At 36.3% G+C, this 18,127-nt stretch overlaps 1 protein-coding gene across 1 annotated transcript in view; it reads left to right on the forward strand.

Annotated features, from left to right (window-relative positions):
* The window catches only part of LOC103509871 (connective tissue growth factor), a 50,330-nt gene that overhangs the window by 16,940 nt on the left and 15,263 nt on the right, over positions 1-18,127 (forward strand). The window contains exons 3-5 of the mRNA XM_026824084.1: positions 14,065-14,156; positions 14,936-15,041; positions 15,169-15,282. Coding sequence (XP_026679885.1) covers positions 14,065-14,156; positions 14,936-15,041; positions 15,169-15,282 — 312 coding nt within the window. The remainder of the gene's footprint in view (positions 1-14,064; positions 14,157-14,935; positions 15,042-15,168; positions 15,283-18,127) is intronic.

Genomic DNA, 18,127 nt, shown 5'->3' on the forward strand with positions numbered 1-18,127 from the left:
TAAATTAATTTTCTATTCTTTTAATCCAGTTTAGGCCAAGCTGTACATAAATTTCGACATACGGATACGGTGCGGTGGTTGTACCGAATTTGCTGTTGAATACTGATCTCAGGACAACTTTCAGTACCTATATGGTGTCGATCAATCGTGTCGACAAGGTAAGTTATACTAAAAAATTAAATTAGTTTTAATTTTTAAAACATAAAATATCTATGTTACTTGGAGAATGAAATGGTTCAGTAAACTGTAGAACTCAGAATAAGAGCCCTTACGGGGCCCCCATAGATTTTATCTGATCTAAATATTAATGAGAAAATAAGTTTGAACACATTTTTGTTAAATTTAATTAAAATCGGACGAACCGTTCTAGAGTTATAATATTATGTGTTAGGTATAAATTATAAGTTACCCCCTCCCCCCTAAATACACCCCTTGTGTATACATCCTGTATAGCACATGATTTACCGTCGGTCACAGCTGACGTCTTTTCCGTTACAACCGTCACCAGTTTCACAGATTTATAATTTTAAATGTGTTTAAAATGCATTTTTATTTTAAAATGTTGCAACATAGGAGACAGACAAGAGACGAAGAGAGAGAGAGAGTGTTTGTATGTGTGTGAGAGAGAGAGTGAGAGTGAAAGACAGAGAGAGAGAGAGATGGAATGAATGTAGTTATACCTTATCCATTTGAATATGGCAGCAAGGAGTCATCGACCCAAAATGAAAGAACCAATCAGAATGCGAGAACTCCTTGCATTTGTGAGAGAGAGTGAGAGAGTGAAAGACAGAGAGAGAGGGATGGAATGAATGTAGTTAATTCATTTACATTATGAAGATGTGGCACTAGCACTACTCGTTACTTGTATATGAGAGAAAGAGAGGGAGAGAGAGAGAGAGAGAGAGAGAGAGAGAGAGAGAGATGGTGATATACTATGTACTCGTAGGTATCTACTTTTTTTTAATAAGAAAGTTTAAAGAAAGTAGGTATTTATTGTAAGTACCTATTTAAGAAAGTATTCATTGTAAACTGTTGAACAACGCAAATAATGTTTGAATTAAAGAGCGACAGAAAGCAGAAAGCTGCAAGAGCAGGAAAAACTGATTTTTTCTTATACACCCCCTTGAAAAAAAAGAGGAGGAGTGAGACCTCCCCTCCGAGGCCCCTAATTGCTGAAAGCTTTCAAATGACAGCAATAAATATTTTTCTCCTTCCTCTCTTCTCCTCATACTGAGAACCTAATATAGTAAGTAGATGTAATGAATTTCCCTCATCATTTTCCATGGAGACTCTTTATCATATCTTCTCCTCCTCCTCATCCTCCTCCTCCTCCTCCTCCACCACCTCCTTCTCCTCCTCCTCCTAATCTTCCTTTTCCTATTTCTCTTCTTCTTCTTCTTCTTCTTCTTCTTCTTCTTCTTCTTCTTCTTCTTCTTCTTCTTCTTCTTCTTCTTCTAGTTATTCATCAACCTTTTCTTTTCCTTGTTCTCCCCCTCTTCTATTTCATAATATCAGGGCACTCCCTGGTAAATGGACCTCGCTAAATATTACAACTTGACTTTGACTCGAACTATACCAACCTCCAGAACATTTCTATTAAATTTACCTTTTCCAACCTGAATTTTAAAGAAAGTCAACAAAAAAGACATTTTAGTTAAAGCAATGTGCAGTTCATAGATCTCCCTTACTTCCCCTAGACTCTAGAGCTAGAGGTAGCTGTGTGTAATAGGAGTGGGGTGGGAACGGGTGCCCCCCTTTTCTAGAAGCAAGAGGCATGTAGCGAGTAATTTATTAAGAAATTGTTGCAAGGTGGTAAAAAAACTGTTTTCATTACAATGAAAGGTTTACCTACCTTCTCGACCTTCTCCTCCTCCTCCTCCTCCTCCTCCTCCTCCTCCTTCTTCTTCTTCTTCTTCTTCTTCTCCTTATTCTTTTTACCCCCCCTCCTCGTCGTTCCCGTTCTAATCTTATTCTTTTTCTCACACTCCTATCGTCTTCCTCTTCCTTGTTCGCCTCTTTCTCCTTCTTCTTTCCCTCCTCCTTCTTTTCCATGTTCTATTTATTTCTTGTTTTCATATTTCTTCCCCTTCCCTCTTATTTTCTTCTTCTTCTTCTTCTTCTTCTTTCTTCTATTTTATTTCTTCATTATCCAACACACTTCAAGTGTGAACATGAATTACTACCTCTCTCTCACCTTCTCTATTTAGTTGTTATGTTACTTCTTAACAACGATTAGAAAACACTGAAAGGATTTTTCACCCTTCTGGTTTTCTGAATGGCGTCTGCACCACTGCTTGATGAACACGGAGGGGAGTGTATGCATTTTGTGAAATAGTGTGAACAACAAGACCAAGTTTTTTGTTTGAAAAATAATAAATAAAGAAAAACATACGCTCTCAGGACGTGAATGACGTGATGCAGTTTAAAATTTACTTTTGTAAAGCAGGAACTACACTTGGAAAATGATTATGGTTGGATATTATAAAGACTTCTTTTCAATATGAGAGATGGCAAGACAAGGTCTGTATGGGGTTACGAGTATGTGATGTATAGGAAGAAGGTGCTATGACATGACCTTACATAATTATAAGCATTTGCCAAGTTTGTACTTAGTAAGTAGGTATCTTTGTATCATTACTTTCCCCCGTGAAAGAATTACGTTCTAGGGCCCAGGATTGTAAAGCCCCTTTTGTGTTATCATCTATTCTTTTCCTTCGCCTTTTCCCGTGTACAGACGGAGTCAGCGTTTTTCGTCAGGCTCTCAATCAGCCCCAACTAGGTTCACTAGGGTGATTGCTTTGAGATGACATTTGGTTTTGGCTACAAAAAATTTACGATCGGATGCCCTGCTCACTCAACCCTTGGTATTTCTTTAGCAAGGAAAATTTTCAGTCTATTAAATATTAAAAAAAAAACTCTGATTTTGGTTCATACTTATACTTATTTACATTATGAAGATGTGGCACTACCGCACTACTCGTTACTTGTATATGAGAGAGAGAGAGAGATGGTGATATAGGTATCTGGGGGAGGTTTGTGTTGAACAGCACATCACTTACACTAATGTGAAGTACTTAATTCTAATTCTTGCTACTTGCTAGGTAGTTATTGTAGATAGTGTAGATATACCTACCTAATAGTCCAAATAATAAAAATATTTTTATTATTTTTTTAATTTTAAAAGCTAACACTAACGGACAATGAACTATGAATTTAGGCTTTAGGGACCTCAAAACGTGTTTTGGCAGTAAACATTCTAAACACTTACAATCGAATATTTTGGCGAATACAATAGGTACATAGGTTGGTATGTACTTTAATTCCTTTTCCTTATTACAAAGAAGGGAAAGTAAAAAAAATGAGGTGAGAACCATACTATAAAAATCCTGGAAATTTGTGAGAAAACCAAAGCCACGAATGATGGAGAGAGATGTAGTGCAGTAGACACAATGAAATAAATAAATAACACATGTTGTGTGTGATAAAATGTTACACATACCTACAAACCTACATAGGTATTCATAATAATGCTGCATTCTAATGCTTACATGATGTAAATTGAGACGAGGAAAAAAGATGCGAGAAGAGAGGAAAATGAATAAAATAAAAATAGAGGGAAATTTAAATAAAATAGACAGCGATGCAAGATATAGAATTATAGATTATATGTATATGTAGAAGAAAGGGGAAAGTTTGAAAATGGTGTAAGAATCAATCTAGGGAGGCAACCTAGGTTATTGCATAAGATTACGCGGATTTTCCTTTCAAAATTTTTAGGTGGTAATAGTGGGATATTTCCCTATTTCCAACTATTACCCACCTGAAAGATTGTGTAAGGAAAGTATGACTGTTATCTGGAATATCTGGATCTCCAGGTTGCTGATTAATTTCGTTGCATGGAATTGTATAGGTAGGTATGTAAGTAGGTATGATAATATGATTAATTAAAATATTAATTGATTTTCGTGTCCCCAATCTGGATGTACTGGGATATAGGGAAATGAAACCTGGCATTGTATCATTTCCCTATTTCCAACTATTACCACCTGAAATATTGTGAAAGGAAAGTATGACTGTTATCTGGAATATTTGGATCTCCATGTTGCTGATTAATTCCGTTGCATGGAATTATATACATAGGTAGGTAAGTAGGTATGATAATATGATTAATTAATAGGTATTAATTGATTTTCGTGTGCCCAATCTGGATGTACCTACTATAAAACTTTCTGAATTGTATTCCATTTTAATCAAATATCTTCTACCTAAAACCCTGAACACATCCACACGACACGACGTGACGACAAATTATCTCATTGATAGAGCGTTGTGTGTGTACGGGATATTTGGTCAAATTTCACTTAGACCTGGAATTTTGCTCAAAAACTCATTGCGACTCGTTAAACTCGCCAGCGGCGGATTTTACCTCAAACAGATAAGGTTCGTTCTCTGAACGGCTGGCTTTCTCCTATCCTGCCTACCTTCTCTCTTCGTTTTTAGGACGGTAAGACCTCAGCAGTTACAGTACCCTCTATCACATATCTTAAAAATATTAACAATAATGATTTTTTCTCACACTCCTACCGTCTTTCTCTTCCTTGTTCGCCTCTTTCTTCTTCTTCTTCTTCTTCTTCTTCTTTCCCTCCTCCTCCTTCTTCTTTTCCATGTTCTATTTATTTCTTGTTTTCATTTTTCTTCCCCTTCCCCCTTATTTTCTTCTTCTTCTTTCTTCTATTTTATTTCTTCATTATCCAACACACTTCAAGTGTGAACATGAATTACCTCTCTCTCACCTTCTCTATTTGGTTTTTATGTTACCTATTAACAACGATTAGAAAACACTGAAAGGATTTTTCACCCTTCTGGTTTTCTGAATGGCGTCTGCACCACTGCTTGATGAACACGGAGGCTAGAATTGGCTACAGTCACTACTTATAAGATTATAACTAAGGAATAAGCGTACAAATATAACGACCACTAGTTGATTGTTGCCAAGATAAGTCTCCATTACGGTTTGAATATAGTTTGCCAAGAAATATACAAGTGAAACACCCGGGAGTGGGGAAGATGATAATTCAGCAGGATAAGACAAAAAGTTGGGAATGAAAACCTAATAAATAAATTCATAGATACAATAAACAAACCTGTATAAAACGTTAGAACCTGTATAACGTATATACCTGGAAGCGGGAAATTAAATACAATACAGCAATAAACCTCGGAATATATAGGGTCCGCCAAATAACAGAGGAGCTAACGTTGATCACTTGGCAATAAACCTCGGAATATATAGGGTCCGCCAAATAACAGAGGAGCTAACGTTGATCACTTGGAGAGAGAAACAAAATGTAGGTAGGTAGGTATGCACTTTTTACTTTCCTTATCCTATAGGAAGGAAAGTAATGTAATCGGGTCAAATTTTCGATGGTCAGTTTTTAGTGCTTTTGTGAAAAAGTGTGAACAACAAGACCAGGTTTTTTTGTTTGGAAAATAATAAATAAAGAAAACCATACGATCTCAGTACGTGATGTAGTTTAAAATTTATACTTTTGTAAAGCAGGAACTACACTTGGAAAATGATTATGGTTGGATTACATACCTATTATAAAGACTTCTTTTCAATATAAGAGATGAGAGATGGCAAGACAAGGTCTGTATGGGGTTACGAGTATGTAATGTATAGGAAGAAGGTGCTATGACCTCACATAATTATAAGCATTTGCCAAGTTTATACATAGTAAGTACCTAGGTATCTTTGTGTCATTATCATTACTTTCCCCCGTGAAAGAATTACGTTCTAGGGCCCAGGATTCTAAAGCCCCGTTTTTTTTTATCATCTATTATTTTCCTTCGCCTTTTCCCATGTTCAGACGGGGTTGGCGTATTTCACCCGATGTTCTTTGTTGATGTTCTCTGCATTTTGTTATACAGTGTGTATCAGAAATTCTGCTTGTTTGCATTAGGGGTGGAAATTTTCAACTCTAAATGTTTGTAATACATTGGTATTACATACTTTCAGAGAAGTTGTCCCCTAAATCACTTTTTAAGAGAGTTAGGGCATTTGATCCAATACCTAACGAGAAATTTCATAGCTAATACACACACTATGGTCCCAAATATTATTTATCTTACCTAATACATACACTATGGTCCCAAATGTCTATCCAAGTACTTACAGTAAAACGCAATGTTGTTTACTGGAACATACCCCTCGGTTTGTAATTTTTAGTTCACTTTTTTTTCTATCAAACGTTAGTGAGAAGTACATCCTATTGCGTTTGTCATATAATATCACTCATCCTTTGTAATTTTTAGTTCACATTTTTTTCTATCAAACGTTAGTGAGAAGTACATCCTATTGCGTTTGTCATATAATATCACTCATCCAAAGTAACACAGGAAGTGTTCGTAGGGTGATTGCTTTGAGATGACATTTGGTTTTGGCTACAAAAAATTTACGATCGGATGCTCTGCTCACTGAACCCTTGGTATTTCTTTAGCAAGGAAAATTTTCAGTCTATTAAATATTTAAAAAAAACTCTGATTTTGGTTCATACTTTAAACCCTAATTGAAATAACATTTCCTTATCCTTTTTGACATAAAACGTAGGTACCAACCCAAATACCAGCTTCGTAGTGCCTTAGTATACATTTTCCTTTTACTGTTTACATGAATTACCCAGTGTGATGTGATGCAGTACAAAAAGGATGAAAACTTGGAAAGCATCAAATATCAGAACTTGGGTTTCTCTGTGCAAGATACCGTAACATGAACATCATCATACCTAATACCCTCACACTCACACCAACCAATTCCAAACTTCCACATCAAATAATTAACATTCTAATTTTTCGATAAAATGCAAATATCAAGCTACCTTCTCGCCATGGTCAATTTATTTTTATCAAACTTTTCCACAACTTGTGAATTTAGAGGTAGTAGTGGGAGGACTGTGGATTTTAGGGGAAGGGGAGCTCCCTCACACTCACACCAACCAATTCCAAACTTTAACATCAAATAATTAACATTCTAATTTTTCGATAAAATGCAAATATTAAGCTACCTTCTCGCCATGGTCAATTTATTTTTATCAAACTTTTCCACAACTTGTGAATTTAGAGCTAGTAGTGGGAGGACTGTGGATTTTAGGGGAAGGGGAGCTAATATAGGGAACATAGGGGATCATGTTTCATATGGGTTTGATATTTGTTTGATATGGGTTTGAAAATTAGCATACGGGTACCATCAAGTCTATCCATCCCTTATTTTTACTAACTTTTAAATTACAATTTAAAATGTTATAGGTGTACAGTTAGCTCTATATAACGTTACAAGTTACAAGAAATGTTATCTTATCATATCACTTTATCGCAATCTCTAGCTGTAACTTCAAATGGCACTATCAAACTTGCTATGCAGGAATTCCCGGGTTCGATTCCGAAGAGTCCATTTTTTTTTTTTTTTTTTTTTTTTTTTTTTACGTAGCTCTATAAGGTTACAAGTTACAAGAAATGTTATCTTATCATATCACACTTATCACTTTATCGCAATGTCTAGCTGTAACTTCAAATGACACTATCAAACTTGCCATGCAGGAATTCCCGGGTTCGATTCCGAAGAGTACATTTGATTTATTTATTTCTTTTTTTTTTAAGGAGGTACTAGGGTGTATAATACCTACCTTGTATTTTGAATTTCGAATACAAAATTATAATCAATAGTCATATTAGTCCCTCATTTCTCCCTCTGGTACAAGCTTCATTTTAGAATTCTAGTGTTTATTTTCATTATCACCCTTTGCATAAATTTCTGTGTCGTAAACTTTACATCCACAGCGAAAATATACCTACCTACCTATCTATAGTCTGTGTATATACCTACCTAGCGGTACTATGCTATGTTGAGAGAGAGAGAAAGAGAGAGAGAGAGATAGAGATAAAGAGAGAGAAGGAGAGAGAGAGGGAGATAGTAAATTAGCTGCCCACCTAATTTTCTGTTTATTCAGACATTTGCTTAATTTTCCGAGTAATTAGGTTGACGTATATCTATAGTCTGTGTATAACTGTATATACCTACCTAGCGGTACTATGCTATATTGAAAGAGAGAGAGAGAGATAGAGAGAGATAAAGAGAGAGAGGGAGATAGTAAATTAGCTGCCCACCTAATTTTCTGTTTATTCAGACATTTGCTTAATTTTCCGAGTAATTAGGTTGACATTTTATCTTTCTGTCCCTCATTTGAATGGAGACTGAAATTGTTATTATTATGTAGGTTAGGTTGGTAATTATTTCAAACATTCACGAGAAAAAATGTTCCCTCTATCATAAACTTTTATTAGAAAATATGAATTAAACAAAAAAAAATCATTTCGTAGAAATAAATTCCAAAATTATAAATTTTAGGAGGAGTTAAAATTTACCTAAGTAGGTATTTTGATTTCGATTTTCACTACAGTAAACATTATCTTTCTTAGATAAAGGTATAGTTTCCCTCTGTAAATAACCCTCAATAAAAAATAAAAGAACACCATTTAGATTGGTCTAGTAAAGTCTTGCCTCTGTGTCTCTACGACATTTGATAATGAAGTTAATGTGAAGAGTAAATGTCGCTGTGACCTTTTGTATATCGAACTCAAAATGAAATCATAGAAACAGCATTAGCCTCGGAAGATCAAAGCAGAAGAAGACTACTGTATGAATAGACTTTATGAAAATACAAAACCCTTCTGTGTAATGATAAAAAAAGAAAAGATCATTCACTATTGCTACTTGAAATTTTTCCTTTGAAAAAAATTCAGGATAAAAAAGTTTGTAAGACTTCAAATTTTCCCCTTTTATGTCCCTCTAATAGTTTATGTGTTTCATTCTCTGTTTCAGCTCAGAGAGGAGTACCCTGTTTCGTTCATAATGTCACATATGGGGATGGTGAAACTTTTATGTTGGATTGTAGGACTCAGTGTACCTGTGAGGTGAGCTCATATTTGTCTTTTTTTAATAGGTTTGACAGAGGGAACTGTAACAGCGGTCTTATCGTCCCGAAATCGAAGAAAGAAGGAAGACAGGATAGGAGAAAGCCAGCCGTTCCGAGAACGAACATTATCCCATCAGGATAAAATCCGCCCCGGGCGGGAATCGAACCCGCGGCCTAGCGCTTACAAGGCAGACGCACTACCAACTAAGCTAACTAGGCTGGCATACCTATCTATTAAAATGGGGTTGCTCTTTTTTCCATTTCGCGCTTTACCTAACTATGATTAGTTTTTTTTGTAATTTATTTGGGTATCGTTGGATTATATTTATGTTAATTTTATTATTTCGTTTTGATTTCACTCTGTTTGGTACAAGTTGGGGGTTGTTCTCAAGAAACCAAACGAAAACGAAAAAAAAAAAAATAATAACAAGGACTGATGCGGTAATAATAACAAGGGGTAATAATCGGCCTTGATGGGGGTAATAATAGAGAGTTAATAGAAATCTCTGTTTGGGTTAATGCATTCTTTAAACACACTAACCATACAATGTTCGATAAGAAAGTATGAGAGAGAGAGAGAGAGAGAGAGAGAGAGAGAGAGAGAGAGAGAGAGAGAGAGAGAGAGAGAGAGAGAGGGAAGGAAAGGCAAATAAAATAGTAGAGTGCTATTTTCCAAATAGGTACAGGGTGAGAAAATAAAAGGTAATATTTTGTATGTACGCCGGGTAAATATTTTAGGTATATTATGCAACGTGCAAAACTCGTAGATTTTTCTCTTTTAAAAAAAGTTATAGGTACCTACCTATTTTATTAAATGTGTATTGCAAAAAAATAATAATAAAATACTGCATTTTTGGTTTTTGTTATAGTTATTAACATACGCGTGTACATTCCATAGAAACAAAACCACAGCTATAATACTTTGAATGCCTACTCTTCACTTCATCACTTCCTTTGTTCCATATTGCTCTTGTAATGTTCATTATTTTATTTACAACTCATTTATTTACATCATCATCTTCATGTGAGTTGTGTTGAGAGTTAGGAGGAGTGTATAAAATATTGTACCTTTCACTCGGAGCGTAAACAAAAGCAAAATGGTGCTAGCTACATATTACATACTTTCAGAGAAGTTGTCCCCTAAATTTAATCACTTTTTAAGAAAGTTAGGGCATTTGATCCAATACCTAACGAGAAATTTCATAGCTATATAATACATACACTTGGTCCCAAATGTCTATCCTATCCAAGTACTTACAGTAAAATGCAATGTTGTTTACTGGAACATACCCCTGGGTTTGTAATTTTTAGTTCACTTTTTTTTCTATCAAACGTTAGTGAGAAGTACATCCTATTGCGTTTGTCATATAATATCACTCATCCTTAAGAGATTTAGGGCATTTGATCCAATACCTAACGAGAAATTTCATAGCTAATACATACACTATGGTCCCAAATGTTATTTATCTTACCTAATACATACATTATGGTCCAAGAGAGTGAGGGCATTTGGTCCAATACCTAACGAGAAATTTCATAGCTAATACATACACTATGGTCCCAAATGTTATTTATCTTACCTAATACATACATTATGGTCCCAAATGTTATTTATCTTATCTAATACATACACTATGGTCCCAAATGTCTATCCAAGTACTTACAGTAAAATGCAATGTTGTTTACTGGAACAGACCCCTCGGTTTGTAATTTTTAGTTCACATTTTTTTCTATCAAACGTTAGTGAGAAGTACATCCTATTGCGTTTGTCATATAATATCACTCATCCAAAGTAACACAGGAAGTGTTCGAGGTATAAGATGAAATGAAAGATGTAGTGGAGGTGGTGAGATTAGAGGATGTTGGATGAGATAGAATGGCCGGAAATGAGAAAGTGTGAACAGAGCGTGAAAACACTGACGATGAAAACGATGTTCTTTGTTGATGTTCTCTGCATTTTGTTATACAGTGTGTATCAGAAATTCTGCTTGTTTGCATTAGGGGTGGAGATTTTCAACTCTAAATGTTTGTAAAGACAGGCGATCTACATACTTTTGTCCAATGTCATTTTTAGTGGTGACATTCACTGAGTTCAAAGAGCTATAAGGGAGATATCTGTTCGGACTTGTGGTACACACTGTATAACTAAAGGACTTGTGGTACACACTGTATAGGAGTGAATGATATGAAGCAAAAGTAAAAACCAATTAATGAAATATTTTATCTTCACCTCCAATCCTTCCTCTCTCTCCTCTGCCCCCACACTTTATCTTCAACCCGCGAGAGTGACTAAACCTAGAATATCTCGATTAAACCAATAGGTAATATTCCGATTAAACCAAGAATATTCCGATTAAACCAATAATATTTCGGTTAAACCAAGAATATTCCGATAAATCCTAGAATATACATAGAAGGGAAAATATGTCTCCCTTCTAAAACATTTGCCGGTAATAGGACAGGGAAATCCTAGGTCCTAGATTTAGGTACCCCCTGTCCGGGCTTATCCCGTATTATTATGTTAAGGCGGTCTCTTCCTGATCCCTGATCAGATGTGCCGCGACCATTTTAGTTTAGGACTATTGCACTGCTACAATATCCCGTAGGTATAGGTATTGATATTTTCTTTGTACTCTGGTAATGCGTTCACTGATGACTGTTACTGGATCACAGAACCTTTATTCTCCTCTCAAAGATCAAGGGTGTACGACTCTTATTCCAAGAACAAAGCCGAAAAAAACTTCGACACTGCCGGAAATCGAAGTCCAGACCTCCGGTGTGCCAGTCTAGTGTGAGACTCACTCGACCACGTATGATGTAGGTTGATCGTTTCTCCTAATCTTTTCAGACCTAAGGGAGTAAAAAGGATTTTCAACACTAAATTATTCAAGTATTTTAAAATCTCAGGAATCTCCTCTCCTCTCTCTCTCTCTCTCTCTCTCTCTCTCTCTCTCTCTCTCTCTCTTCTTTAATGTTCCATTTCTTTTTCTCTCTCCCTCCCTCTCTCCTACCGTTTTCACACTCATTTTCAAATCCCATATCAAAATGACGTGTTTTTTCTTCATTCCCATATCAACAACATGTTTTTTTTTCTCTCTCTCCCTACCTTGGAAAAAAATTATTAGGTACCTACCTACAGTATGTTTAAATTGTGTGAAAAAAAAAATCACGTTTGTGTTGGGGGAAAAAAGTCAAATTGGAGAAAATGAAAAATAGTGGAGGATTCAGACGGATTTGTTTAAACTAGGTACATAGGTACCTAGGTACTTACTTAGGTAGATATATAATTATGTACCTAATACTTGAAAAAAAAAAAAGTTTGCTGAACGGAACTGTAACTGCTAAGGTCTTATCGTCCCGAAAGCGAAGAAAGGGGGAAGACAGGATAGGAGAATGTCAGTCGTTCCGAGAACGAACCTTATCTATTCAGGATAAAATCCGCCCCGGACGGCAATCGAACCCGCGACCTACCGCTTAGGAATCAAACGCGCTACCCTCTAAGCAGTCTAAGCTAAAGGATATTATTTGCACTTTGATTTTGGGATGGACTGAGTCTATGGGTACCAGTGGCGACTGTTTTTCTGAGTGAGTTTCAACTTTCTAACAGTAGGTACTCTAAAGCTAAACCACGAAGTTATAGTTAGGTCATCTCTCTACCAAACCTACACCACTGACATGAGGTGCGAGAGAAAATGTCAAAGTATGTAGACGAGATTTATGTTTTTCAGTCAGTTAGAAGGAAAAAATGTGGTCTAAACATCACACAACTTTCTGTTACCTCAGTAAACTTGATACATTGTAACAATGCTGCAGACAATGCTTCAGCTATACTTGTGGTGAACTTAGGAGCGAAATCTAGACTTTGTTCAGAAGATTCGATCAATTGTAATCGGTTTTATCAAATGGAATGAGTACAAAATTATGTAGGAGTATTAATTACATATACCTATGTACAGCATTATGTAGGTACCTTCATCTCTATTCCCGCTCGGCCGAGCCGAAATTTATTCTAAAAGATTCTCTCTCGGAACTGCTGGTCATAGGCGGTTCTTGCCTAAATTTTTGGGGGGGCTTGATTTTGAAAGTACACCTTCAAAATTTTGATTTAGCTTTATGTAAAAAATCTAAAGTTATACCTACCTATTTTATTAAATGTGTATTGCAATAATAATAATAAAATACTGCATTTTTGTTATAGTTACTAACATAAGCGTGTATTCCATATAGAAACAAAACCACAGCTATAATACTTTGAATGCCTATTATACTCTTCACTTTATCACTCCCTTTGTTCCATATTGCTCTTGTAATGTTCATTATTTTATTTACAACTCATTTATTTACATCATCATCTTCATGTGAGTTGTGTTGAGAGAGACTGAAATTATTATTATTATGTAGGTAGGTTGGTAATTATTTCAAACTTTCACGAGAAAAAATGTTCCCTCTATCATAAACTTTTATTAGAAAATATGAATTAAAAAAAAAAATCATTGTGTAGAAATAAATTCCAAAATTATAAATTTTAGGAGGAGTTAAAATTTACCTTAGTATTAGGTATTTTGATTTCGATTTTCACTACAGTAAACATTATCTTTCTTACATAAAGGTAGTTTCCCTCAGGTATTTTGATTTCGATTTTCAATTTTTCACTACAGTAAACATTATCTTTCTTAGAAAAAGTTAGTTTCCCTCTGTAAATAACCCTCAATAAAAAATAAAAGAACACCATTTAAGATTGATCTAGTAGAGTCTTGCCTCTGTGTAGGTGCCTCTGTATCTCTACGACATTTGATAATGAAGTTAATGTGAGGAGTAAATGTCGCTGTGACCTTTTGTATATCGAACTCAAAATGAAATCATAGTAACAGCATTAGCCTCGGAAGATCAAAGGAGAAGAAGACTACTGTATGAATAGACTTTATGAAAATACAAAACCCTTCTGTGTAATGATAAAAAAGAAAAGATCATTCACTATTGCTATTTGAAAATTTTCCTTTGAAAAAAATTCAGGATAAAGAAGTTTGTAAGACTTCAAATTTTCCCTTTTTATGTCCCCCTAATACTTTATGTGTTTCATTGATTGTTTCAGCTCAGAGAGGAGTACCCTGTTTCGTTCATAATGTCACATATGGGGATGGTGAAACTTTCATGTTGGATTGTAGGACTCAGTGTACCTGTGAGGTGAGCTCATGTTTGTCTTTTTTTTAATAGGTTTGACAGAGGGATCTGTAACAGCTAAGGTCTTATCGTCCCGAAATCGAAGAAAGAAGGAAGACAGGATAGGAGAAAGCCAACCGTTCCGAGAACGAACATTATCCCATCAGGATAAAATCCGCCCCGTGCGGGAATCGAACCCGCGGCCTAGCGCTTACAAGACAGACGATTTGTCTTTTTTTTTAAGAGGTTTGACAGAGGGATCTGTAACAGCTAAGGTCTTATCGTCCCGAAATCGAAGAAAGAAGGAAGACAGGATGGGAGGAAGCCAGCCGTTCCGAGAACGAACATTATCCCATCAGGATAAAATCCGCCCCGGGCGGGAATCGAACATTATTGTCTTTGAATTTCTGAATACTTTGTTGTTTGATCGATTTATTTCGTGTGAATGGACTGGCTAGGTGATTATTTAATTAAATTCTTATTTAATAAATCTAAATAAATAAAAAAAAAGATAGTGTTAATAAAAAAAAAGATAAGACAAGAATAGATAGGTAAGTAGGTATATAGGTACCTATCTACATGTTGTTGTTGTAGTAGCAGACTCCTCTCCTTCCTCACATCAACCCGGCAATGCAGTTGGCAATTCAAGGAATTCAGCGGTGGCTATAGGGTTTTGCCAGAGATCAATGACCGTGAGTGTTGTAGGTCTTCCAGGACAATTGAATAGGTGAGGTGTGTCATGGGGACTTTGGCTACATTGGTTGCATTTATCTTCAATAGATGGATTAATTCTATGCATGTAGCTGTTGAGTCTCCGTGACCAGCCCGAACGATACTGTGACAATGCACTCCTTGTGGTTCTCGGTAACTTCTTCTCATCCGGAGAAATGTCAGGTGGTGCCGTGTTGAGTACTTTGTTGGGTTTATACGACTGGATTGCATTCTCAACTACCCTGGTATGTATAACTTTGTTAAGGATTTTGCAGGTAGGTGTATCTATGTCTGGTACCAGGATGTCTTGTATTTTGTGTTTCAGGTGTTGAACAGTTCGTCGTATATATCTGGGAGGAGGCGGCTTCTGAACTATTGTTTTGCAAGGATGATTTGAGTGGTGACACGCAAGCAGATATTGTTGTGACAATAGTTCATTGTGTATTTTAACCGGTAGAATTTTGGTTTCATTGTGTAAGTGATCAGCATGAGCCATCTTGTGCGATCCTGTTGCTACTCTCAGAGCTGCATTTTGACATATTTGTAGGTTATCCCAATGAGTTTGAGACAACTGTGGGGACCAAATTGGTGCTGCATAGTTCATCACTGATCTGCCCAATGCTTTGAATGTTGTGATGATTGTTTCCTTGTTTTTGCCCCAGTTGTTGCCAGTTAGTGCCTTCAGCATATTGTTTCTAGGTTTAAGTTTGTTTCTTATTGTTGTGGCATGTTGATTGAAGGTTAGGAGGGGGTCGAATGTTAGACCCAAAATCTTTGGATTCTTTATTGTCGGAAGACGTTGGTCATTAATTTTGATGTCTAATTGGGTGTTTACCTCTTTGGTCCAAGTTGTAAATAATGTTGCCGAAGATTTGCCAGGGGACAGCTTTAGTTTTCTTTGAGTAAACCAAGCATTGAGAGTAGAGAGGTATTCATTAATTTTGGTACTTAGTTCTGTGATGTTATGACCTGTTGCTAGAATCGTACAATCATCTGCATAGGATATTAGTGTGATATCTTCAGGTGGTGCAGGGATTTTGCTGAGGCCTACCTTGGAAAAAAATTATTAGGTACCTACCTACAGTATGTTTAAATTGTGTGAAAAAAAAAATCACGTTTGTGTTGGGGGAAAAAAGTCAAATTGGAGAAAATGAAAAATAGTGGAGGATTCAGACGGATTTGTTTAAACTAGGTACATAGGTACCTAGGTACTTACTTAGGTAGATATATAATTATGTACCTAATACTTGAAAAAAAAAAAAGTTTGCTGAACGGAACTGTAACTGCTAAGGTCTTATCGTCCCGAAAGCGAAGAAAGGGGGAAGACAGGATAGGAGAATGTCAGTCGTTCCGAGAACGAACCTTATCTATTCAGGATAAAATCCGCCCCGGACGGCAATCGAACCCGCGACCTACCGCTTAGGAATCAAACGCGCTACCCTCTAAGCAGTCTAAGCTAAAGGATATTATTTGCACTTTGATTTTGGGATGGACTGAGTCTATGGGTACCAGTGGCGACTGTTTTTCTGAGTGAGTTTCAACTTTCTAACAGTAGGTACTCTAAAGCTAAACCACGAAGTTATAGTTAGGTCATCTCTCTACCAAACCTACACCACTGACATGAGGTGCGAGAGAAAATGTCAAAGTATGTAGACGAGATTTATGTTTTTCAGTCAGTTAGAAGGAAAAAATGTGGTCTAAACATCACACAACTTTCTGTTACCTCAGTAAACTTGATACATTGTAACAATGCTGCAGACAATGCTTCAGCTATACTTGTGGTGAACTTAGGAGCGAAATCTAGACTTTGTTCAGAAGATTCGATCAATTGTAATCGGTTTTATCAAATGGAATGAGTACAATCAAGGGTGTACGACTCTTATTCCAAGAACAAAGCCGAAAAAAACTTCGACACTGCCGGAAATCGAAGTCCAGACCTCCGGTGTGCCAGTCTAGTGTGAGACTCACTCGACCACGTATGATGTAGGTTGATCGTTTCTCCTAATCTTTTCAGACCTAAGGGAGTAAAAAGGATTTTCAACACTAAATTATTCAAGTATTTTAAAATCTCAGGAATCTCCTCTCCTCTCTCTCTCTCTCTCTCTCTCTCTCTCTCTCTCTCTCTTCTTTAATGTTCCATTTCTTTTTCTCTCTCCCTCCCTCTCTCCTACCGTTTTCACACTCATTTTCAAATCCCATATCAAAATGACGTGTTTTTTCTTCATTCCCATATCAACAACATGTTTTTTTTTCTCTCTCTCAGTATGTTTAAATTGTGTGAAAAAAAAAAATCACGTTTGTGTTGGGGGAAAAAAGTCAAATTGGAGAAAATGAAAAATAGTGGAGGATTCAGACGGATTTGTTTAAACTAGGTACATAGGTACCTAGGTACTTACTTAGGTAGATATATAATTATGTACCTAATACTTGAAAAAAAAAAAAGTTTGCTGAACGGAACTGTAACTGCTAAGGTCTTATCGTCCCGAAAGCGAAGAAAGGGGGAAGACAGGATAGGAGAATGTCAGTCGTTCCGAGAACGAACCTTATCTATTCAGGATAAAATCCGCCCCGGACGGCAATCGAACCCGCGACCTACCGCTTAGGAATCAAACGCGCTACCCTCTAAGCAGTCTAAGCTAAAGGATATTATTTGCACTTTGATTTTGGGATGGACTGAGTCTATGGGTACCAGTGGCGACTGTTTTTCTGAGTGAGTTTCAACTTTCTAACAGTAGGTACTCTAAAGCTAAACCACGAAGTTATAGTTAGGTCATCTCTCTACCAAACCTACACCACTGACATGAGGTGCGAGAGAAAATGTCAAAGTATGTAGACGAGATTTATGTTTTTCAGTCAGTTAGAAGGAAAAAATGTGGTCTAAACATCACACAACTTTCTGTTACCTCAGTAAACTTGATACATTGTAACAATGCTGCAGACAATGCTTCAGCTATACTTGTGGTGAACTTAGGAGCGAAATCTAGACTTTGTTCAGAAGATTCGATCAATTGTAATCGGTTTTATCAAATGGAATGAGTACAAAATTATGTAGGAGTATTAATTACATATACCTATGTACAGCATTATGTAGGTACCTTCATCTCTATTCCCGCTCGGCCGAGCCGAAATTTATTCTAAAAGATTCTCTCTCGGAACTGCTGGTTCTATCCTATCCGCTCTTCCTTCTCTTTTCGCTTACGGGACGATATTATCTATTTATCTCTGCATTATTCTTACCGTTTATATTATTATTAGATACTTGTGTTAATAATGTTAATACATAG

Source organism: Diaphorina citri, unplaced genomic scaffold, assembly GCF_000475195.1.
Source record: "Diaphorina citri unplaced genomic scaffold, Diaci psyllid genome assembly version 1.1 scaffold538, whole genome shotgun sequence".
NCBI classification, from domain to species: Eukaryota; Metazoa; Arthropoda; class Insecta; order Hemiptera; family Psyllidae; genus Diaphorina; species Diaphorina citri.